The following is a 25,640-nucleotide window of genomic DNA, read 5'->3' on the forward strand; positions in this document are numbered from 1 at the left end:
TTACTATAAGTGTAGGTCCATATACAGTACAGTAGGACACTGATGCGGCGATCTGTTCCAGATGACGAAGTCTGTGACGTGCCAGGAGGAGCTGGGTGGCCTGGCGTCTCAGGTGACCGTGGACTACATCCAGCTGGCGCAACAAGGACGCCTGGCGGCCGCCACAGCCGAGCCGGAAGAGGTGAGGATCAGTTTGGATAGACAGTCTGTCATCAACAGACCACTGGAGTGAAAAGAGTAGAGTGGGGTGGACAGGAGGCACATATGTAAACACACAGTTTAGATAATCACATGCTGTGGATAAGGTATACAGTACAGAGATCATGTAAGCAAGAGGTACAGCTGGCTCTACTCCTAAACTGACACCAACTTTACACATGGAATGGGTTGAGCTATTAAAATGCTGCCTGGATAGAACGGAATAAACCACAATTAGCTATGCTTTTTAAAAAGTTGTAAGTGCCAGCGATGCATCAGAATTTGATTGTGTATATTTTAAACCAGAGTGTGCATTCAGTGTCTGTGAGCCACCCGCTCTCCTCAATAGCCTTTACATAAGCAGCTGCTGCTGTTACCATAGTGACTGTGCACCCCCACTAGCTTTAAAAGCCTCTGGTGAGGTGGTAATGAAGCACCACCTACCCATGGATCTATGTGTCAGGAAACTAAAGGTGTAGTGCCATCCAGCCCACTCACCAGCTCTCGCCGTCTTTTCATTATTCACCCGTCGGCCTTTATGTGAAGAACCAATGCGATCTAGGATCGAGGGATTGAGCATGTATACTTGGTCAGGGTCTTACTGTGCCACACGTCTCTTCTCCTCTCCAGGTTGGCGCGCAGATAAAGAGCCGGGTGCAGGAGCTCGGTCATGGCTGTATCTACCTGGTGCAGAAGGCTGGAGCACTCCAGATGAGTCCCACAGACAGCTTCACCAAGAGAGAGCTGATCGAATGTGCTCGAGCGGTCACCGAGAAGGTATGCCTGATACAATAGTTCTCGCTTACATCCTCCTACGTTCTGATCACACCGCCTCCTTTCAGACTTTAGTCCTCTACATTAAATGTAGTAAATGGCATTGAGAAGGAGAGTTTATGTCTGCGTTATGAGCCTGTTTTTTACTGTGGTCGGCTGTGATGTTTCACGGAAAAGGGGCATCTGTTAAGTGTTGTCACTAGTCTTTTATATGGTTGAAAAGTGTTATTGTTGAACATTGACCACACATCTGGGTCTTGTTAAAAAGACTAAAAATCAGTGGGATAAAAGATTTCAAGTCAAGGAACCATCAAAAAAATGCTGTATGGGGTTTGAGGTTGTAATTTTGGTGTGCCACAAGTAACAATCCTGTAGGGGTGAACTGGTATCACTGCATTTTGATCTATTGACATTACAAATCCACTCCCTTAAACAGTATATTTTCGCCTTAAGAATTAAAATTTTGCAAGAAATTTGCATTGCCATACAAAACATTTTCGCATAGGAACAAACCAAGCGCCGAAGTTGCAAGTACATCCAGGAGCCATTCAGAACTTGGTTTGTCAGGGGATAGCAGGACAAATTTAATTCCTGTTGATTTCATATTTTATTTATTCATTTTTATTTGATATTTTACTTTAATTTATGCCTTGTAAATGTTTAGATTTTTTTTTATATGCAGAAATAGCATGTGATGCATTAACATTATGTCCTATAGGAAAGTTCATATCAGGGTTTTCCTTCATACAAAATTCATATTTGAATTTTCGCTTTAAAAACAAATTCATATGCTCAGGTTTATATATATATATATATATATATATATATATATATATATATATATATATATATATATATATATAAATTTTGCAACCTAAAGATGTTTTGCTAACAAAACCTTTAATTGAAAACATTTTAGTGAGATTTGGAAAGGTTCTCACATCGTGACGGCTGTAAAAAAAAATATTTTTAAAAGCTTTGGTTTTAGCCCACAGTCTGTTAAAAAAAAAATATATATATATATATTGATTGAAGAACCATAAAAAGTCTCTTGAGGTGGATGTAAAATTACCCTTTTTTGTGTATAGTTTTGTGTATAGTTTTTATATATATATATATTCAGAAATATTGACTAATACTGTACCATTAAGTCATTTGTTTATTCACTCAAAAGTCTTATTTGTTCATCAATATCTCATTTAATTTTTGCAAGTTTATGTTTATGACTTTGGAGGAAACACTGAAGGAAGAGGCTGTATGTTGAGTTGCAAAACGAATTTTCCCCCTATTAAACCTTTAGAAAATATCAGAGGTCTTTAGTGAACCGAGAGCACGGAAAGCACTTGGCTCAAGCAATTAAGTAAATCCTTCTTTGTGGCTGTGATATTGGTGGTATTTGATCACGGCAACGGCAAGTAATTGCTTTTACCTGATAATAAAAAGCAGGGTGATAGCTTATCTACAGTATTAAAGGGTGCGTTTCAAAATGCCTCTCTTTTATGGGTTAACGTTTAGTAATGAAATTGTCTAGGCAACAGTAATTATGGTGAAGGAAATGGATCCATTGGTATGCTGGAAAGGGTTTGCTTGTCACTGATACCGTTACTGCATTTTAGAGTGAAAGTGATGCGAGTCAGTGCCCATGGCTTCATATGCAATATTAATACAAGCGCTCATTTACTGCGCTATAGACAACACAGAGCTGTGGTGTTAAATGTTTCGGAGTGGTGTAAGATTGATTACTGAATTATTGTTCATTGTGCTGTGAAAGGGTACAACCGAATTTGTGATACTGTTTTAATTCTTGACTCCGTTTCTATAGAAGGGGTTAGTACAGATGTGGCCAGCTGTGCCTGTGGTGCAGTGCTGAGTAAATGAAAGGGGGCTGCAGGAGAGAATTTGGTTCTCACGACAAGCAGGAATGATTGCTACACTAATATAGTCGGTCAGCTTGAGCTTTCAGCCACACTCAAGTGCTTTACCCGTGTTATTTCAAGAAAATTTCTTCCATTTGATTTTTACTTTTCTTGTCTCTCTCCACTCTCTCCACATCCATCTGCTGTGTGATCAGGGCTGTATGTGGCTATATGGTCTATACCCCTTTATACTCAGAGTGCCAAAGCCATCAATATTCATCTTAGGAGAATGAGGTTGTTACTTGATTGATAGCATCGTTCCTCCTTTCACTCCCAGCTGCGTCTCATCATTCTTTGTTTGCTTTATTCCCTCTGCAGTGAGATGCCGCTATAAAGTCTGCTAAATTATTATACTGGCTTTAATCAGTGTTATCAACAAATTATTTAAGTCCTTTTGCTTATTTTTCATGTCCGTCTCATTCTCTAAATAATCTGGTGTTCTCTTTCTCAGGTGTCCATGGTTTTGTCTGCTCTCCAAGCAGGTAATAAAGGCACCCAGGCCTGCATCACGGCTGCCAGCTCTGTCTCTGGCATCATCGCTGACCTGGACACCACCATCATGTTCGCCACTGCAGGCACACTTAACGCCGAAAACGAGGAGTCCTTCGCAGACCACAGGTGAGACTCCGCTGAGCTGAACAACGGTCTAAAGAAACCTCCATTTGTTTTGTCTGTTTGAGCATTACAAGCATGACTATAAAGTGCAGGTTTTATGCTTTGCACAAATTAGGGAGAACATTCTGAAGACAGCAAAGGCTCTGGTTGAGGACACCAAGCTCCTAGTGGCTGGAGCAGCATCCAGCCAGGAGAAGCTGGCCCAGGCTGCACAATCCTCTGCCAAGACCATTACCCAGCTGACCGACGTGGTTAAACTTGGGGCTGCCAGCATGGGCTCAGACGATCCAGAGACACAGGTGTGTTGCGTGATCAGGGTGTTTTAGTTCAGTCTGCGTATCTTTACTGTTGTTTTGTAACCCTAGTAGTTCTCTAAGGGTTCTTATATTGGTTTAAGAAGGAGTTGTCTTTTTTGCTCTGAGATCTCTTTAACTGAAATATGAATTCCACTTTATAAAGCTAGTACACATTATATATACATATATACATAATATATTATATTAATATATGTATACTTTTTTTTTTTTTTTTTTTTTTTTAACAACATTTACTACCTTGCCAAAAAAAGTCACCACTTTTAGTGGGGTCAAATTATTGGCTTGCAATAAAAAATACCTGTAATTGGGATAAGAGCAGTACAACACACACAACATGACCGGAACTCGCAGGGTAAGGAAGGAAGCACATGAAGCGATAGCCACGAAGCCACTATACAAGCCTCTGGATGCAGATGTACAGTAGGGTTATGATGTAGGGTTGCTTCAATTGGTCAGGTCTAGACTGCAACGTTATGTGGCAATAAAATGAAGTCAGTTGATGATCGGAATGTACTGAATGACCACGTTATCACCTCTATGGACTGTTTTTTTCTTCCCTGATGGCACGGCCATATTCCAGAATTCAAATTCAACTACAGGACACAATGGTACAATCACACACACATGGTGTTTCTCTGACATTTGAAATAATTTACCATTTAGTAAATCATACGGTCAGATTGATGAAATGTACTGCAACAGGTATATACCCAAACTAGTATAGTCTTGGGTATCCAGAGTACCAGTAATACAAAAGAGTACTATTTGTGACACGTTCGCAAGCGTTGTGAAGGGCGCCACACTCTCTCTCTCTCTCTCTCTCTCTCTCTCTCTCTCTCTCTCTCTCTAACCTTATTTCTCTCTATCTCTCCCCCTCAAAAATTTCTTGTGTAATTGTTGATAAAAGCAATCATAGCTGGTTTTATAACCCAGATGTTTTTAATTACAGGCTGTGTGCCGTTATTGCTCTCTTGACTTTCTTTCCTTGTATTCCTCATCTCTGTTCAGGTGGTTCTCATCAACGCTGTGAGGGATGTGGCCAAAGCGCTTGCCGAACTGATTAGTGCAACTAAGTGTGCATCAGGAAAGCCAGCAGATGACCCCTCAATGTACCAGCTGAAGAGTGCTGCCAAGGTAATGTGTGTGTGTGTGTGTGTGTGTGTGTGTGTGTGTGTGTGTGTGTGTGTGTGTGTGTGTGTGTGTGTGTTTTGATGGTCTCTGGTTGTCTTGGAGGTGTGCAGTGTATTCTTTTAGGCTGTGTGCCTCTGTGTGAGGCCATCATTCAAGCCCTGTCCAACTATGATGGATATCCCAGTGTATATCTGTGTGTGACTCATCATCCACACAGCAGGGGACCCAACTAAGCTGTATGTGATCACAGCACATCACTTGGGTCTGTGTTCACCAGTGTCAGTCGTCCGTCTCGCAGAATCCAAAACTTTCACCAAGTAGAGTACAATGAAGCAACTTCTCTAGGTGTTTGGGAAACCACATAGAGAGAATGTGCAGCTTAGAAAATGCATAAAATGCTTTTTGCCGTTAAAGCCCTCTCTCTCTCTCTCTCTCTCTCTCTCTCTCTCTCTCTCTGTCTATTTCTCTTGCTCTAATGTAAAAACCGACAGTTGAATTGAATAATTCTGATTATCAATTATATACCAGTAAATTGGTGAAAGGATCTTTGTGTACCCAATTTTTTATCTATGCCTTTAGGAATAAAAGGTTAATCTGTTAGGTCCAATCCCAACAGAAAAGCTAATGTAGCATAACTTGCTAAAAAAAAGTCAATGTTGACCACAACAAAAATGTATTAGACCACTCAGTGCGTCACAGCCTTGGGTTTAGGAGGCAAACAGTTCAAGGTTGATCATCCAGCCTCCACATTCATTCCCTAGATCTCAAGCCGATTGAGCTTTCATGAAATATGCCAGACAAACAAGTCTGATCCGTAGAAGCCCCACCTCACAACCCGCAGGACCCATAGGATCTGTTGCTAATTTTTAAGCTTCGCTTGTCTGTTCATATGCAACTGCTACAGCATACAATAGGTGGGGAGCTGAATCGGGTGCATGTTTTTTTTATTTTTAGACTTGCACCTGACTAATTGGATTCTTACAACATACTGTAGAGATCTAAATGGAGCAAATGTCTACTACAAGGAGTTCCTCAAGGTACTGCCCTGGGCTCCTATTGTGTTGCACCTTGCTCTCTTAATACATTCATTCATCTTCAGTAACTGATTTATTCTAGTCAGATTTTTTCCAAAAGTCATTGTGGAAACACTGTGTATGAGCCAGGAATTCACGTTGAACGGGACACTGGTCCGCCCATCCTGACTCACCCCATCACTCACTGACTGTCAGCATGTTTTTGGATAGTGGAAGGAAAATGGACAACATGAAGGAAACTCATCTGTACACATTAAGCTTAGTTCAGGATCAAGCTGCGTACCCTGGAGGTATGGATACAGCAATATTTTAATACCTGCTGCGGTCCTTTCTCTCGTATTGTCATGACAGTTAATTAGAATTGTTTTCAGGCAGTCTATTAAAATTGAAGTGCTTCTCATTTCAGCATGGTTCCTCTCAGCAGTTATCATCTGTTTTTCTGACACATCCACAGCATTCTTTAAGGCTGCTACATACTCTAATAACAAAAGTCAGTGCTTAAACTGCGTCTTTTTAGTATCAATTTCTTCAGTGGTTTGAATGTCTGCAAAAATCATACTTTTTATTAGCATTTCAACTAAACAATATTATTACACAATATGAACTTGGACTACCGAATCTTGGGCAATACGGACTTGATTCCCTCTTTAGCCATTTTACTGCTCCCCCTGCTGGTCATTGGGTTGTACCTGAAGTAAGACTTATGTAATTCAAAATGCATGTCCACTGCTGATTATCTCTTTGCTTTTCTTTCTTGATGTGTTTTAGGTGATGGTGACCAACGTGACATCTCTCCTTAAAACAGTCAAAGCCGTGGAGGATGAAGCCACTCGTGGCACAAGGGCTCTTGAGGCCACTATTGAGTTCATTAAACAGGAGCTGACGGTATGTCGCAGTTGAACTGTACAGCTATAACCAGCTTTCAGAATTATAATATGTTTGTTATTATAATGATTCTTGCATTAACAATTTGTTTAAGGTGTTTAGATAATCTCAGATTAGCTCTGTTCTGATTTTATTACATTTTTCCAGGCAACTCTTACACACTGGTAATGTCGGTTTAATTGGTTTAGTATAAATCTAGAAAGAAATGTTTTTCTTTTTCTAATCTGGCAGTGAATTAGGATCAGGTATGTTTAACCTGATGAGAGAAATCTCTAGCTCCATCTGTTATATATGTACTGCAGGTACAATGAGGAACGTGCTGATGAGTTCTAGAGCCTATTCTCCACCTGCTCTGCTCAGCCCTGGTCTCTCCCTTCTGTTTCACATATCAGTACCAGAGTGGCAGATTGAACAAGTGTAGGATGAAGCCAGTAGTGCTCAGTGTCCAGCTTTGCCTCTAATTGTCTTTGAATCCTTATCAGAGTTCCCCCAGGAGACCAAAAGCATTTAACAAGGCTTACTGTGCATACCAAAACCAAAGAATAGCAGTCACTGCAAAAGACCTGTTAAAAACACACCTCAATTGTCCAATTACACACCTGCAGTGATTCCAGGTTTCAGTGTTTGAATATTTTTTTTTCCCTTGCATTATTGAGTATTGGTGTATAAGGAGTTTGGAGCTGTATCCATCACGTGATTATAAACAACATGGAAATATGCAGAAGATATTTATTGTTGTACTGCTGATGCAAGATTATTATTGTAGGTGTACGGCTTATAGTTAAGTGACAGGTTTACGGTTCTAATATGTTTTTTGTTTTTTATAGTAGCTTATATAGCTATGTAGTTAGTTATACAGTGATTTATACGGACTTGCGTAGTGAATGCTCCACATTAATGGATTTTAAGTGGGTGGTGGTTGATATTTTAATGCTTTCTGTGAAGAGACATTTAGGATTGATGGAAGAAGTTTTTGGACTGCTCTTTGGAAGGGGGAAGTCTCCAGGACAGAATTTTTCACTTAGCAGTTTCTCTTGCTGTATGACTTAAGTGATAAGGGAGATAACACATTATGTGTTTTTCAGACATTACACAATACTAAATCTAGCAGTATTTTGGAGACAATGTGTTCTGTAATAAGTTGAACATTTCTACAGTTGGCAAATCGATGTGGAAGAACAACATGGTATAATAGGGCAGAAAGTACTTAAGGATGGTGTGTGTTTGACTGATTATACTGATTATTACATTATTATAGCACTCCATGTCATGCTTACATATTGGTCCATTAATCTGAGGCATCGTTTCTGTAACAAAGCCATAAATGAAATTGTCTTTCAAAGGGGGATCTGTCATGCATAACACTTTTTACTTATTTGTAGACAAGCAGAGGGGTCTCCAGTGTGTGTACGACCAAGAAGAAATGAGAGGGGAAAAAAACATTCCTTGCTTTTTTTTTTATTTATTTATTTTCTTGTTGCCCAGGACTAAAACAAGCCTTGTTTTTTCATTTTTTAATACCCTTTGTGACCTCATATAAGAAACATATCCAGCTTGTTGCTCAGCTCTGCTGTTCTCTGACATTGTGGGGCTCAGGAGTAGCTCATTTAGACAATGAAACGGAGAACTCATTGTGTGGTCTGCTTTTGAAAAATAATTTTCAAATAATTTTTTTACACCAGTATTTACAGAATTGCTCTCTGTACAGGTCTTCCAGTCCAAGGACACTCTGGAGAAGTTTGCTACGCCAGAGGAGCTGATCCGCATGACCAAGGGCATCACTGTAGCCACGGCCAAATCTGTGGCAGCAGGAAACTCAGGCCAGCAAGAGGACGTCATCGCCACTGCCAACCTGAGCCGCAAAGCCATCTCCGACATGCTGCTCACCTGCAAGGTGCTAATCGCCCTCGCATTCTTCATCTCACACATACACACAGGTGCACAGATGCGCATTTAAATACACACAGGCTGCACACAAGCCTTCATTCAGAGGTCCTGGCACTGATCTGCCCAGCTTCAAAAGAAGGAGGCATATGAGAGGATTGAGGGCAGGGCAAACGGGGTTTATTCTCCTCTCAAGGTCACTTTGATTCAAACTTCAGGAAATGCCTCCAAATTAATGTATTCCTTTTTATCCTTTTATTCATGTAGCCTAAAGATTAAAAAGCAGTACCAGTTTTACTTTTTCATCATGTCAACTAACTGTCTTCTCATGACTGACTTTGACTTTCAGTGCTTTGTATTTTGTACAAGTAATGTGTGTTTTATGAAATCTGTTTTTTTATTTTTTACCTGCAGCAAGCTGCATATCATCAGGAGGTGCCGGAGGAAGTGAGAGGCAAAGCTCTGCTTTATGGCCAAGAGTGTACGGCTGGATACATTGACCTGCTCGAACAAGTCCTACTGGTGTGTGTGCCCAAGTTTAAGTTGTATTTTAGTCATGCGTATTTATTACTAATTATAATTACTAATTTTTAAATAAATTATAGTTATTACTAATTATAATTACTTTAGTGTATATAATAGCATAACTTTTTCTATCAAGAGAAAACGTGCACATGCTGCTCTGTTGATCAGTATTTACTTAAGCGTTTTTATTCCTGGCAAGTTCCAGTTATTTGTGGACGTGCACACTTCTTCCTATAACACACCACAAATTGCTTTATTTCTCTTACACCAGAGCATTTTTGCCCGTGAACACAATATAATAGAGAGCTTAGCTGGAAGCTTTTTTTTTTATCTGCTCTATACAGATGTATGTTTTTTAAGCCTGATGAAAAGTAATTCGGTATGTTCATATGGTTCCAGGTTTTGCAGAAGCCTACAGCAGAGCACAGACAGCAGCTGGCTGTACTGTCGAAAAAAGTAGCCAGCTCAGTCACCGAGCTCATCCAGACTGCTGAAGCTATGAAAGGTGAGTAAACATTGAAGCATTAAAAAAACATCTAACTTAAGGCATGAACCAGTAAGAAACGGGTGCAGATGGTGACAGGTCATTAGTATAATGGTAATGCTGAATGTTGAGTGGTGGAAACAGATGAGAGGGGAAATGAGGTTGCTGCTGAGGTTGTTATACAACTAATTTTTTTATTGTATCTTTAGGCACTGTTTAGCCTGTCACAGTAAAACATTTGATCCAATTTCTTAATTAAATTTTTTTTCTTTAACTTAATTAAACTTAATATAAAGAAATGAGGCGTGGCTGAAGACTTGTGCACAAAACTGACACAAAAAATACATCCGCATATATGATATGTTCTTATGTTGCATTTAAGATGGAGTTGTAACACGTAATTCCTGACCTTAAGATATTCACAGACTCAGTATATGATTAAATCTATACCATTTGCAATATAACATTCACAAAAATGTGTGTTGTGTAGTTAAGCATGAAAAGCTTATAGTTATAGCTTGTTTTTAATGCTTCTGGTTGTTCCTGTGTCGCAATTTTAGGCTAAATTGTTACATGAATATAAGAAATTTATTACAATAAAACAGAACAAATAATCAGTCAAGCCTGTAGCTGAAGAAGTGAGGTTAATTAGGTTTATATGAGCTTTATGTTCTCTGACGAAGCAAACAAAAGGTATGCTTTCATGTTTTTCCCAAACTTTTTAGGGTGAAACATTATTCTTCCAACTTGCAATTTACCACTTACAAGGCACAATGAACACCACATTTAAGTGCATGTTAATGTTTGTTTACCAAGGTGAACGATGCACTACATGCACCATAAGTCATCAGTGGGGAATGCTTGAACTTGTTCCTTGTCTAATAAAGTGAATCTCCTTTACTGTTCTAGAAACGAGAAGAAAAGCTAGTTTTCGCAATAGACAAGTGTTTGTTGACGGATCCTCAATCAGACAGGCTATAAGAGCAGAACCCACAGGCTATATTGGTTAAATGTGTGTATTATGGAGCTCAGGCTCAGATCCAGTCAGCAAAGCCATATCAGTGTAAACAGTAACAGGCAGTATATTGGGATAAATTGTATCTGTGTGGGGTTAATAAAGCCGCTGGCCTAACGGGCCTCCCAGCTTCACTCCTTTAATACTACTGTTTTCATTTCCTCTGCTGCAGATGGAGGTGAGTACAAGACAGCATGAGTGTTGGAGTTCACACACATACAGATACACACACACACACGCACACAAAGGGAAGCACAATATGGGGAGGGGGTGAAGTTCTCAGGGGTTTGGTATAATCCCCCAAACCATCTGTCTGCCTATGAGAGCTGTTAAAAAATTTGAGTTTTTTTATAGGCACTTAAAAAGTCAGTAAAGAATGAGGACAATACATCAAAACAACATTTCTACAAGCTGCACTTACACGGTGCAGTGGTGATTAAAGCCAAGCTCCAGAGTTTTCTGCATATTCGTCCTTATGTAAAGCATCCTGTCTTTTGTGCGTTTCACATTAAGTATGTGCTTTGTTTGGTTTTACAGTGTAATGTCTTTTTTTATTTATTTATTTTTTAGAAATAGTGCTTTGGTATAATTTAATTTTTTCTCTTTTTTTATGTTTTAATGGATTTGACCTCATTGTTTAGCATGTTCTACAGCCTCATCAGCCTTTTAAATGAAATTTCACCTGACTCACACATGACCCTGCGTCCCCAGGCTCAGAATGGGTGGACCCTGAGGACCCTACAGTAATAGCCGAGACCGAGCTGCTGGGAGCCGCTGCGTCCATTGAGGCTGCAGCTAAAAAACTGGAGCAGCTTAAGCCCAGAGGCAAGCCAAAGGTAGCCACCCATCCCTGGTTCTCTGTACTTTTTATTCAGAAATACTCTTCCTCAATAACTCCCTCCACTAGCATACAGTATCTGTGTCTGATCCATTTCACCTGGTCTTAGGGTGCTGGAATGTGCTGTTGGCTGGTATTGGGGTTTTGATGCTTTTGAGTGGTGGATATTTAACCTGAAGTATTGTGTACGTAGAGGCAAATCCTTTAGTTTATTTTTAGATCTATTTACAAAAGATCTGCATTGTTTTATAGTACAAAGATATTTTTTTTGTGCGAGACAAACTTAGTCAGACCTGTCTGAAGTGTCTGAAGCTTAGGAAACAAAAGGAAAGGTCAGCATTTCTAAAACAATTTCTCCACAAGCATTTTTCTTATTGGATCTGTCTGCAGTAAACTAAATCTGTCAATGCTTTTCACCTTCATGGTTGTGACTCACTAAACAGATTTTCGGGCCATAGATCAGAGATTTATCTCCTCAGTAAAGTTTTTTTAATCAGGCTACTACCAAGGGTAATTTATATTTTCATGATTAAAAAAAAATTCTTCATCATTTATCATTTCATGTTATCAGAATAATGTCCTCAAAGTGAATAAAAATTTAATAAATGAAAATGTAAAGCTCTGATGTGATGAGCTGTTGACATAAAGTCAGGGATTCTCCATCTTGTGGCTTATTTATCTTCTTTTAACTAAAACTTAACATGTCTAGCTCAGTCAGTTGCCATGTAATACACTTAATTTGTATTGCACATTACCATTTAACTAGATGTACTGTTGTTGTTAGAATCAGTTATTGACTTGGCTTAGCTGGTGTAATCGTCATACAGTTCTCAACTCCTAAATCCAGAGTCGTATAAGTAGCACACACTGGGATCTGTGTTTTTAGAACTAAAGTCCTGGGCAGGCCACTAAAATATAATGAAAACCTACTGTCCTGTTTCTGGAATAGTTTCATTGATAATGTAGTTCTTGTGACATGGTGCATTATCAGTGTTGGATAACTGAAGAGAAGACGCTGGGCGGAACTGGGTTTCAGATGCTCAATGCATAAGTGTTTTATACATGCTATGTAACAAGAGACCTCATTCCCCTTGACTTATCTTAAACACCAAATGCAAAGGACTTTCTTAAACATTCCAATCTGCTCTTACCCAAGTAAGCTGAATGAAGAAGCCACCCTTGGAGCTGCATGGGTTAGCATGGAATTAGCAAAGCATAAACGCCATATAAGGACAGGTGCTTGGCGTGCCATGTGTAAATCAGGTGCTAAAATTGGAGAGGGAAAAAATAGAAAGAGGAACTACAGCAGCAGTGAAAACAAAGTACTTTTAAAGCAACATAAAGAAAGTAAACAAGTGGTCTTTCCAAGAGTAAGTACTGGGGTTATGGGTAATTTAAAACACCGAGCGTATGCTAAGCGTATGCTACGCCAACCGAGAGACACACATGGAGTGAGGAAATAACCTCAGTCACCTATGTAGGAGTTTTATAATGTTAAAGTCTTTTTTTTTTTTAAATAACAGTTGAACCAGGTAGTAGTTTTCATAATTAGCCTGTGTGTTTCAGAGTGCTCTGTGCAATCTCCAAAATCATGCTCTCTACGTACTGTAAGCTCTGGGCGGCCAAAGCATCTCACAGTAATCGCTGAGCAATTCAGAACCAGAACGTACGCAAGCATTCAAGGGTTTTTATAGTCTTAATTAGGATCACTTGAACAATAACATCTCCTTATAATATATTTATTATAATCCTATGCATTGGAAAAACAAGTTGTGGACTAAGGCATTTTTTTTTCTTAAAGGGTGCGCTAAACCACTCAAATTTTTCTCTTACTTAAGAGAAAAGCAAAAATAAGAAAACATGAATAGGTAACAGATTCTTACAACAGAATTGTCTTATCTTTAGATACAATTAAAAATGAATGTATTATTTGGATTAATCATATATTACAATTCAATGTTATTTGTATTCCGCTTTTAACAATTGACGTTGCTTGACACAATCAAAGCAGCTTTACAAAATCAAAAAGTATGTTCTAAACAGCTCCAAGTGCAGATATAGGAAGTTAATTTTTGGGGCCTTTTTTATTTTCACAGGACACCTACTGTAGTTAAGATTGAACATGTGCATCAAGAATGGGATCTTGGACAACAACAAAAAACAAAAACTCATGGGTATTTACCCTTGTCCCAATCATGGTGGTTAAATTAGACTGTAGTATTCTATATAGAACCCTAAACTTACTTATTTAAAAGTCAAGTGAACTGTCCTGTCATGACATTTTTATCTTTGGGTTTCTCTTAGTGTTCATCTGTATATTGAGAGGCATAGTCATAGGCTTTATGTTCAATTACAAAAAATCAGTAAATGTCATAAATCTTGTTTAGGTTACAACCATTTAAGGTTTAAATCCAAATGCAGATAGAGATGATGTTTAGAGCACTAAACAGATATAGATTGTGGCTTTGTGTTACACCGCTGCTACATGTTTTAAAAGATTACTACATGATGCACAGAGCATACCGCAACATGTCCTCCAGTAAATCTACTTAAACCAGGAGCTGTAGTCAGTTGAGTTGCTCTTTGAAGTCAGCAGTGTGCTAGATGAGGTGCAAATGCCATGGTGTGCAGTTGGGGGTTTATTGCATTGGTGAGATTCCATGAAAAGAGAAACATCTGGTAGTTATCCAGCTTGAAACTCCCTGACCTGCACATAATCTTTTCATGGAAAGTTTTGTCATGTTCATTGTTTTGTTGGTATCATGCATGCGTTCACACATGTTCCCAACTTTTTTTTTCCTTTATTTTTTATTTGAAGTGTGTGTAATTATCAGATGCTGTGCAGGGAAGACAAGGCTAACACTGTTGGTGTGTGTGACCTGCTCACAACTGTTTCTCTGTGTCCGTTTACCATCTTCCCTCTTTTCACTTCATGTCTCTTCCAGCATTTCACAGTGTATACCCTTTTATCTCCATCTTCCTTCTCTTTCTCCTTTTGTCTTATGTGCCATCACCTCTTCTGATCTTCTAATGTCCATTTCTCCCTTCTCTTTTCCTTCTCATTTTTTTGTTCGTCCCTTATTGCTTAAATTCCTTAGTGTCTCCCCTTCTTTTCTGTCCTGCTCTCTTCTCCTCCATGCTCTAGAGGTCAGCTAGACCTGGAAGCCTTCACTGCAGGGCTCTGTCTGATATGTTTGATATATTAGGTTGTTATTCAGTCCAACTATATATCAAACATATTCCTACAGTGTCCCGCCCTGTCTCCAGACTCGTGTGCTCTATGTGCTGAGTGAGAGAGCCTGTATGCCCACTAGTGTGGCATGTTTGCCGGTTCACAGTCTGTTATTGCTACTAAACCATTTTCAAGAGGTGTTATTTGAAGGGTTATGCTGCATGGAGCAATTTGGGACTGAAACATGATGTAATTGCTCCTTGGTGCCACTAGGTGTCACCCATAAAGAGATGCAGGTATTAGAAGAAATAAACCCTTAAGGGTTTTTTTTTTTTGGTGAACACTGCGTCTCTTTGCCCCTTCAGATGTATGCATAAATTGTATGCATCTTGCAACACCTGAGCTGTACATAAAGTAAATAAAGCTACCTATGTACAATAACGCATATGCTTTATTCAATATTATTTTGGTATGTTGATATAATTACTGTATTATTCTGTTTGCAGCAAGCAGATGAGTCGCTAGACTTTGAGGAGCAGATCTTGGAAGCAGCCAAGTCCATCGCAGCAGCAACCAGCGCCTTGGTGAAGTCCGCATCGGCTGCACAGAGAGAGCTTGTGGCCCAGGGCAAGGTAATATTGTGCTTCAAACAGGTTCAGTGGACATGGTTCTTGTACTTATTTGCCTAGTCAAATTCCTGTATACCTACAGTAATATGTTTTGTATTCTATGTGTGTACAGTCATGTTCTAAAGGTAGTAGCCATTTTATTAATTCTATTTGTTTTGTCTAAAAACATCAAATCATCTGATAGTAGTAAGTTTTAAGTATTAGACAAATACAACCTAACAACATGAATAAGAACATATAACATTTTTCCACCCTGCCGTTATTTAGGTAGCATGAATGAAGCCTCAGCAGGTGCTCAGACGTCTATAAAAGCAGAAGTTTTGGCAGTTTACTAGTCTGAAGCATTGGTTCTACAGTTAGAGAGATTATTCACAACTGGAAAACATACCAGACAGTTGGCAATCTTCCCAGGAGGGGACATCTCTCAGCACATTAACCCTGAAGTCAGACCATGCAATGCTCAGAGAAATTATAATAAAAATAAATAAATAAAATAAACAAGACCCCGCAGGCCTCAAGAGCATGTTATAAGTTAAAGTCCATGACAGCACAATTAGACGAAGAGTGAACAAATATGGTTTGTTTGGAAGAGTTGTCAGGAGAAAATCTCTTCTGCTTAAAAAGAACATGGAAGCATGACTGAAGTTCACAAAACTGCATCTAAACAAACCACAATGTCCTATGGACAAATGGGACCAAAGAGTAGGAGTTTGAAATACACCTCATACCCACTGTCAAACACATTGGTGGAGGGGTTGATGATTGGAGCTTGTTTTGCAGCCACAGGACCTGTGTAACATGCAGTCATTGAGTTGACCATCAGTCATCAGTACACTAGAGTATTCTAGACGCAAATGCAAGGCCATCTGTTCTACAGCTACAGCTTGGTCAAAATTGGGTCATGTAGCATCACAATGATCTGCTACACAGCAGTAGAATTACAACAGAATGCCTAAAACAAAAAAAAAATCAAGGTTTTGAAGACCAGACCTCATCCCAATTAAAATGCTGTTTTGTGGCACTTTAAGAGAGCTGTGCATAAGCGAATGCCCCAAAACCCCAATGAACTAAAGCGATGTTGTAAAGAAGAATGGGCCAAAATTCCTCCAATGATGTGAGAATACAATGATTATCTTAAGTTATTCCTACTAAAAGTGGATAGACATGTCATGCCAACAATTTTTTTATTCTTTATTTTTGTTAAATAAATAACTACACAGTGTAAAAAGGTTATATGATCTTGTACATCTGAGGTCATATTTGCCTAATAGCTGAGACCCGCTACAATCAGATAATTTTTGAAATTTTTGCAAAAAAAAATGTGCATTTTTTTAAATAAGTGTGTAATTATCTTTGGTTCTCTAGGTGGGCTCAGTCCCAGCCAATGCTGTGGATGATGGTCAGTGGTCTCAGGGTCTCATATCAGCAGTGAGTAATTTATTGTTTTTCTAATTAATTATTTTTAATAATAATTATTATTTTAGTTTTAAATAAAACTCTTTTGTTTTTTGTTTCTATTCCAACTAGCTGTTTGATCTTAATTTTATGTTTTTAAAAGGGAATGATATATTGGGGGCGTACAGTATGAGGGAGTATTAGGGATTAATCCTTAGTATATACAGCAGTTAATCAATCCTAATACAATGCTTATTAAGCATTAATAATCACCTAATATTTTATTTCACCTAATACCACTTTATTTTTTTAGACCATACTGTACATTTATTTTTACAATAGAAGTAAGTAATTAATAAACAAGAAATTCAGACTTTATAATAAGAATTTGCTCTATTCCCTGGATTAGTGGTTAAACATTAGAGGATGGATAACATTTAGCTCAGCCACATAGTCAAGGCCTTTCAGACCAACAGTAACTCATATTTTGCAGTGTGATTTGTAGCCCCTGAAGAAAAACTGACAAATCCTCTGCAGTGGTAATTACTTCACTTTGAACAATTTAGGCAGAATAAAGATTTGGCTTTAAAATCATGACCCAAAACCAATCCTTTATCATACAAAGCTCATGGAACTGACATTTCTGGTTTCCCTCAATTTTTTGTTTGCCTCGTAGGCCCGTATGGTAGCAGCCGCCACCAGTAACTTGTGTGAAGCAGCCAATGCCTCAGTGCAGGGTCACGCCAGTGAGGAAAAGCTCATCTCATCTGCTAAACAAGTAGCGGCGTCTACCGCCCAGCTGCTGGTTGCCTGCAAAGTCAAAGCTAACCAAGACTCTGAAGCCATGAGGAGACTACAGGTCTAACATACTTTTCCAGCAAGAGCATTTTAGGAGTGTCTTTGTTCAGGGACACTGTGACAATTCAGACTGCAAGTTCTGTATTTGCCTTTGCCCTTTTGCAGTAGCTTGTTCTTGTCCACAGACTGCCGGGAATGCGGTAAAGAGGGCGTCGGATAATCTGGTGAAGGCAGCTCAGAAAGCCGCCTTTGACAAGGCAGAGGATGACAGCGTGGTAGTCAAGACCAAATTTGTTGGTGGAATTGCACAGGTGAGGATTAGTCACACTTACTGTATGTGATGTTAGAAAAGTGCAATGGGGAAATAGTTATTCAATAATAAGTAATCATAGAATTGATAGCAAAAGTTATATTATTTAAATCCAACACCTTGTATTTTCCCCATTAAATCACTGTTTGTCATTTTGGTATTGAAAAAGTTTATAAAACATTGTTTTTAACTTTGCCTTGGCAGATATTAGTGAATACATAGAGCAGTCTTTTCCTGTTAATAATCATTAGTTACATTTTACCTTTAACATTTAACAGTGACATATTTTTATCTAATTATACACCTCAGGGTCATTATATTGTATACCTTTCCTTGCTCCAGGGCCCAACAATGATGAGTATTAAACCCATAACCTTCCTTTTAGTAATCAATCAGCCTAAACTCTGAGCTACCCCTGCACTAAATCCTCTTCCAAAATGATAAAATGGCATATACACTGCGTTCCATATTATTATGCAAATTGGATTTAAGTGTCATAAACATTAAATGTTTAGTTTTTAAATTAAACTCATGTATGGTATTATGTCTCGGGGCTCTTTGGATCACTGAAATGAATCTTAGACGTGTGTGATAATTAGTTTGCCAGATAAGCCCAATTAAAGGAAAAGTACTGAAGAAGGTTGTTCCACATTATTAAGCAGGCCACAGGTTTCAAGCAATATGGAAAAGAAAAAGGATCTCTCTGCTGCCGAAAAGCGTCAAATATTGTAATGCCTTGGACAAGGTATGAAAACATTAGATATTTCATGAAAACTTAAGTGTGATCATCGTACTGTGAAGACATTTGTGGCTGATTCAGAAGCAGATGAAGGCAGAATGAGGAAGGTTTCTGCAAGACAAATTCATCGGATTAAGAGAGCAGCTGCTGAAATGCCATTACAAAGTGGTGTAGGATCCATTAAAGGCTTGCAGTTGTGCATAAACCTACTATTCGGCCACCCCTAATCAATGCTCACAAGAAGAAACGGTTGCAGTGGGCTCTGGCATACATAAAGACAGGTTTTTAAACTTGTTTACTGATGAGTGTCGTCAGTGCGACACTAAAACACCATGAGAATGAACTGCATGGTCATCGTGTGTTCTCTTCTCTTTAAGATTAATTAAGCAAGAAAAAGTAGTGTTAAATTGATGCACTGTCTCTCTCTAGTCTGTCTTGATAGCCTTGTTAGCCATGCACTTAGTCCTGGGTGTGTCCTTGGCTTGCTAACAGGCCACTTACAGAGGTGTGCTCTGTGACAACCTTAATGAAAGTGAGGGGGAAATACATTTGTTAGTTGCTTTTGATAAACAAAATTGGGTAGAGATGTGTTAATCTTCTAGCATTGTGCATGAAATAAAACTCGTATCCCTACAGAACACAACCAAAGCAAAAAAAAAATTCTTTTTAATATATATCCATCTTCATCACTGATATTTCAACGCCTCTTATCAGATTAACTGTTTAGTGGATTGATTAATATTTTACTAGTTGCTATACAAGAAAGCAGGTTCATGGAGCATGCACTAGAAAAGCTATAGCAGGTGCATTTGATGATCTGCCACAGACGTGGGGCATTTCAAAAAGTTTTGTTCACACTGTGCTCTGGGACAATGCCAGGGACACTGTGTCAGCAAGTACTGTACCCAAATGAAGGAGGACTTGTACTCTTGTAGTCTGACAGAAAGAGGTATTGGTGTCAAAGATGCAGCTCAGCCTTTCCGGCCTCTCCAGACAATGGCATTCTTTTAAAATTGTTAACATTGCTTTAATGATTTTGCTATGGACAGCTGAGGAAAGTTTCTGTCAGTAGTGAATTTGATTATCTTACGGAGGAATCAGCAATTGTATGGGCATTTAATAAGGAGTCACTACCTCCCTCACATGCGGTAGGACATCAAACGCCAGCACAGCTAACTCTGAAGATTGCTGTTTACCAATTCAGATTAAAGTCAAATGTTCACACACTATAGGACAGTGGTTCTTAAACTTAATATTTAAAGGTCCGCATGTGATCGGGGTCAAAGGTCTGATTGGTGATATAACTTGCTTATAATTTACAATCAACGTACATTTACATTAAGGCAGTCTGAGACAAAATGCATGCAGTCCTGGTGCAAAGCAAATGCTACTGTTTCATTGCAATCAGCTGCTTAAAACAAAGTAACTCTAACTTTAAAGCTGCATGCATTCAGTTTGTTAAAGTTTCAAAATACATCCAAGTGCAAAAGAAATAACCTGCAAATTGTTGCTTTGTCCCGCTTTAAACCTGAATAAACTGACCTTAAAAAACAACGCAAGACACTGTAATATCAAAACTATTTAGAAGTAAAAGTTGCATGCTGCATGTCGTGTCTAAAAATGTGTGGGAATCACCAGCTGTTATTTGTGGACAAGTGAGAAAGAAATAGGCAGGAAGGAAACAGATAATTTCACCAGCTGATCTAACGGGACAGAAAGACTGAAGCTGATTGGTTGGTTCTTTTCAAATGATCCGTGGTGCGTTTGTGGCATTTTTAATCTTGCTAAATGTATATAATATAGCAAAACTGAGCACTTAAAAGATGCGACATGTGGACGGTCTTCTAGGACCATCAAAAAGACACAGCACCCCAGCCACTGCCTGCATTCCATTTCATTAGCACAAACAAGGTGTGCTTGCTAAATAGTCACTGACCTTTTCTTTGCACACACCGCACAGATGTACACTGACAGAAGACAGAAGGCTAATTTTTCCGGGTATTTTACAAAACGTAAAATACTAACAGCAGTGATATAACACGCTGATATTGGACAGGCACCTTTTAATGAACTCCTGACCCCTATGACGGACTCTGATCTCTGTGACGCTAAACACTATACGCTCACGTCATTGCAACGACAATGACGTCAAAGATCTCGGGATAGGATCGCTGTAACGACATACAATGCAATAACGATCCAAATAGACTGCAAAACTAAATGTTTATTGAGAAGTACAACACACCTTATTAATTTGAATTATTGCATTTCTAATGCGAGGTGTGGGCCGGGTTCGACTGACTTGCCATACAGTCAGGATCTGGATGGAGTCTGGGCTTTGAGAAGCCCCGCTCTAGGAAGTGTGTGCAAAAATGGTCTAGTATATAGTTCTATTATATACGTGATGTAAAGTCTCATCAGGTTCACAGTCAGTACATGTTGGTTTGATTAAGTATTCTTAGAATTTCAGTAATTTGATACAACTCATTTCATTTGTTGTTATTAGTTGGAATACACCCTCTGTTGTTTTTGTTGGCAATGTTTGTACATTTCCTGTTTGAAATATTCTGTATTTTAAAGAAGTGTTGCTTTAGCAAACATCCAGTACTCCATCTCAGACCACTCACATTCCACAGACTCGCTAGAGAGTCCATAAACTTTTTTTTTTTTATAAATCCAGGAGCTGAGTCACAGAGCAGTGTTTTTTTTGTCCTCCTTCGTGTTTCTCCAAAAGCATTTGTCATACTTTTTTTTTTATTTTGCTGAGAGCAGAAATCCAGACATTGCTGAGAACTAAATCACAATAAATATACCAGAAAGTAAAATCAGTACAAATATGTGCTCATGCAGTTGTAGAAGAATTAAAAGAGGATTTTTAACACAACATAAAGTTTCACTGATGTGTACACTATTGTGTATATTACAAGCTGCATTAATAATGGCTGCACAGCATGTGCAGTTAGGTTCGACACTAAAGTCCCCCTCAGGCAGCGAGGCAGGAAACAGACCACCGTAATAGGAGGAGGAAATGAGTGCCAGATGGTGCGGCCCACACAACAAAAAATATTTGCAAAATCAAATAAGGGCAAATATACAATATTACACAAAGCATGCAAACGTGCATAATTCAGATTCAAGTACGTTTTATAGTCTGTGCCTTGTATGTTAACGCTGGGAATAAAATGCACTGAAAGCACTTTACATGGTGGAACTCTAACAGTTTCCAATATGAAGTTTTATAGCCCACAAAAAAATACACTGCAGTGTTATAAACAGCCCTGCGAGGTTCTTTACTATGAGTGCTGATTGTTTGATTGATGCTTGACCTGCAGAAACTAGCCGTGTGACTATTCCTTCTTGCTTGCAGATCATTGCAGCTCAGGAGGAGATGCTGAGGAAGGAGAGAGAGCTGGAAGAAGCGCGCAAGAAGTTGGCCCACATCCGACAACAGCAGTATAAATTTTTGCCCACCGAGCTGCGAGAAGATCAGAGCTGAAGCTCTCTCTATATAAACACACACATGCACACATACAAACACAAAATAATATCAAGTCTTATATAGACAGTGAGCTCGCCTGCCTTGTGTCTGGTGTTGGATTGTTAGCCATGTTGGAGAGTACTCTGGTATATGGTGATGCATCATGATGTTTTAGGATGCGAGTGGTTTTTTCCACACACAAGGGTGGCGTATTTTATGATCGGTCGCTCTTCTTACACAGGGCTACGTCTCTTGTTTTTCTGTCATTTCTTGCTGATGATTTTTTTTTTTTCTTTTGGAGTGATATGCACTTACCTGTTCTGTTTTGTGTGTTTGTGTGTGCACAACAGTATGCCAGATCTAAGACTTTATTATACAGTAATAATACCATTGGCTAGATAATACAACCTTTCAGTAATTCATTGTCCGCTTTATAAGTACACCCGGATGCAGACCCATGTACGCTTGATCTCTGTGGTGATGTCGGGTGAAACGAACGTTGTTTGAGTTGTATGATCGTGTGATGTCCTTAAAGTAGGATGTTTGTTCGCAAGCTTTTTAAACATAGGTAGGATACATTTTGCTTAAATGTTTTCACTGGCGTGATATTATAAAGCAGGAATATTCATCTAAAGCCTTTGCTCTAAAGCACTACGTGACTTAAAACATATCATGAAGGCTAAAAATCATTGTAGGGTTGTGTTTTTCAGCTAGAATTAGCTTTATTATAAGAAACGGAAAATGTACATCTGTGCTTTGTTGTATTATTTATTGAAAAGAGAGTCACAGAAGCTCCTCACCAAAAGCATTACAGTCACAGATCTGTTATATTACAGTAAATGGGACTGAAGCAGATACCGTTACACCGTTTTAAGTGTTTAAGCACTCATGAATACCTCGTTTAATACACTTCCAACATCTTTTTACGACTGTGTCCCGTACCGGTCTCTTACACAGAGTGAAGTGAAATCTGCATCTGCCATTTCCTTTTCAGACACACACACACGATGCACATGTATACATTTAGCGCACACACACACACACACACACACACACACACACACAAACAGTTAAACTATTAAGACCTGTAATTTGTGTATTTAAAAACTGATTTGAGGGTGCACATGCATGACTCAGTAAAAACAAAAAATATATAAAAAGAATAAGAAACGATATCCCAGCATTTCACGATTTATAGGATGCACTGATATTGTTAGTATTCCAGTGTACTCTCTTCTGCAAATAACACGTACGCTTCTCGTGGTAGACATTAGTGAGAAAATTAGTGGCTTCCTTTCAGATGGATATATATATATATAGTTATTCTTGTTCAATTGTTGTTTGCGTGTTAAGGATTACACAGCGTGGCACTTCAGAACACTACATATATCAAACTGCAATATACAACATTTTCAATTTGGACTGCGATGTATATTAGTGCCTTATATCGTCTGCTCTGATACAAGTTGCCCCTTTAGGCTTATCAGAGACTGGAAATCATAACCTCAACCACTAGAAGAAAAAAAAACATAAGGATTAGTTTTTGGTCAGTTGAAAAAGGGGCAACTTGTAGCAGTAAGTATCAATGTGTAGTTTTGTCAGTTTTCTAAGCAGTTTAAACAATGTACCTGTAACAGCCACTGACTGTTCGATTCTGCTCTGCCATATTCCACTGTTCCGACGTGGCCTGATGCTCTTGCCTTGGTAGATTGCTCAACTGCCAGCTGTAATTCACTCCGAGAACCGTTAGTGTAACAGCGTCACCGACTCCACATGCTTTACATTTATAGTGAGTCAAGAAACAACACTGCATTCCATGCACTTGTATCTCTACTTTTCACTTTACTTTGCAAAGCCCCAATCAGGAACTGCTGATGTCACAGCGTGCTCAGAGTTTCCTAACAGAAAGCATATGTGAAACCTACATATTACTGTGGTTTAGTTGGTGTGGTCTTGTAACAGTTTTATTGCTGCGATCCCTTTCGTCTTCGTACTCGAAATTTGCCTCCCGTTTCCTGATTGAGGCTTTAATGGAAGGTGTTGCAATTATGTCTCGAATAAGAGTTTTCTCTCCAATAAACCACTATGTATGAAGGGTCTGTTTATATTTACTAATAAATGTAATGAAGATATTGCAATATGTGGTTAAAATGTGGTGTCTTTTAATGGAGTGGAAGAAGAAGAAGAAAAAAAGAAGAAATGGCTCCTTCAGTTAAGCTAGAATTTTAGGGCTTTCTTTAACCGACTGAAATGGTAACAATAAAAATGAAATAATTATGATGCTGTATGTAAAATATTTATCTGGTCACGAAAGTATTTTTTGTATTCACTGAAAATAAAGAGTTTCAACAAACATTGTTTTTGTGAATTGTCTGTGTTTCATTCTGTGCCTGCTGCAGTTCCAAACTCTCATTATTTTCCACTGGAGTTAAATGTTATTGCTGTTTGGCACGGTCTCCCTGCAGAGTTGTCCAAGAGGGCAGTAGTAAAAGAATGTCCAATCCCATCTAAACGAGCAGTTTCCGGGTAGATATAAACACTGACACTAAGTAGAACCGACTGTTGTCTACTGTAAGCTCACTGACCACTAGACACTAGACTAATGTTTGTATAATCACAGCGATAAGGCTATATACTGTACTCTTTGTCCCTTTGGTTTCTGATTCAGCACAATTAGACACATTCTCTCCTGTAGGTGTCGCTGTAACACCTCTGTGAGCTGTAGTCAAACTCCATGTCTGCTCTGGGAACTAATGGAGGGGCAGATTTCTGTCTGCATGTCCAAATAAGGACATATGGCACTTTTGCACTAGTACACAATCTGGAGAATTTGAACTCGAACAGTAGAGCATATTTGTCTTTGCCAAGAAGGATCTGTGTCTTTTATGCTGAAATGAATAGAACAGATTGATATTGTCCTATCTGTCACAGCCTGCTGTTCTTTAAACGTCTGACAACAGATGGAAGAATGTCAAGAGATACAGAGTTCATTAGAATCCTGACTAATCAGTTCTTTATTAAACAGGTGTAAACTAAAGCCATGTGTACAGTACAACAAATGGTTGGGTTCAATTGAACCTGATCTACTTGCCAAAACTAGCAAAATGCATGTGCTTTTATTGTTCTTTGTTTTTATGACCCTCAATGCATAATTACAATGCCTTGCATAAGTAACTGTTTTTTACACATTTGGTCATCTTTAAACTGAATTTACCTTAAATAATATTGATCTGACAGAAATCATTACAGGTTGCCATTGTTTTACAATTAAATAAAAGTTTGGAATGTATACTGTATTTACCCCATGGCTGTGAAACTCCTATATTAGTTATTTTTGTGTGCAAAAATATCTCAAACTTTGAGATATCCCACAAAGCACGATGAAATGCATTATTAAAAATGTAAAGAATATGACAAAACCATGACAGCATAGAGTAAGCTATCTTTGAAAACAAAAGGTGTCGCCAAGTTGCTGGTGATGTCATTAAATGGTAACTGCTAAC

At 38.7% G+C, this 25,640-nt stretch overlaps 1 protein-coding gene across 1 annotated transcript in view; it reads left to right on the plus strand.

Annotated features, from left to right (window-relative positions):
* The window catches only part of tln2b (talin 2b), a 132,294-nt gene extending 107,789 nt beyond the window's left edge, over nucleotides 1–24,505 (plus strand). Inside the window, exons 44-58 of the mRNA XM_053514591.1 lie at nucleotides 62–181; nucleotides 829–975; nucleotides 3,340–3,506; nucleotides 3,619–3,802; nucleotides 4,829–4,954; nucleotides 6,754–6,870; nucleotides 8,579–8,764; nucleotides 9,169–9,276; nucleotides 9,679–9,784; nucleotides 11,490–11,614; nucleotides 15,295–15,420; nucleotides 16,783–16,845; nucleotides 17,489–17,671; nucleotides 17,796–17,921; nucleotides 22,027–24,505. Of these exons, the coding sequence (XP_053370566.1) occupies nucleotides 62–181; nucleotides 829–975; nucleotides 3,340–3,506; nucleotides 3,619–3,802; nucleotides 4,829–4,954; nucleotides 6,754–6,870; nucleotides 8,579–8,764; nucleotides 9,169–9,276; nucleotides 9,679–9,784; nucleotides 11,490–11,614; nucleotides 15,295–15,420; nucleotides 16,783–16,845; nucleotides 17,489–17,671; nucleotides 17,796–17,921; nucleotides 22,027–22,155 (2,013 nt within the window). The 3' untranslated portion in view covers nucleotides 22,156–24,505. The remainder of the gene's footprint in view (nucleotides 1–61; nucleotides 182–828; nucleotides 976–3,339; nucleotides 3,507–3,618; nucleotides 3,803–4,828; nucleotides 4,955–6,753; nucleotides 6,871–8,578; nucleotides 8,765–9,168; nucleotides 9,277–9,678; nucleotides 9,785–11,489; nucleotides 11,615–15,294; nucleotides 15,421–16,782; nucleotides 16,846–17,488; nucleotides 17,672–17,795; nucleotides 17,922–22,026) is intronic.
* The last annotated feature ends 1,135 nt before the right edge of the window (nucleotides 24,506–25,640 follow it).

This window comes from Clarias gariepinus, chromosome 2, assembly GCF_024256425.1.
Source record: "Clarias gariepinus isolate MV-2021 ecotype Netherlands chromosome 2, CGAR_prim_01v2, whole genome shotgun sequence".
Lineage (NCBI taxonomy): Eukaryota > Metazoa > Chordata > Actinopteri > Siluriformes > Clariidae > Clarias > Clarias gariepinus.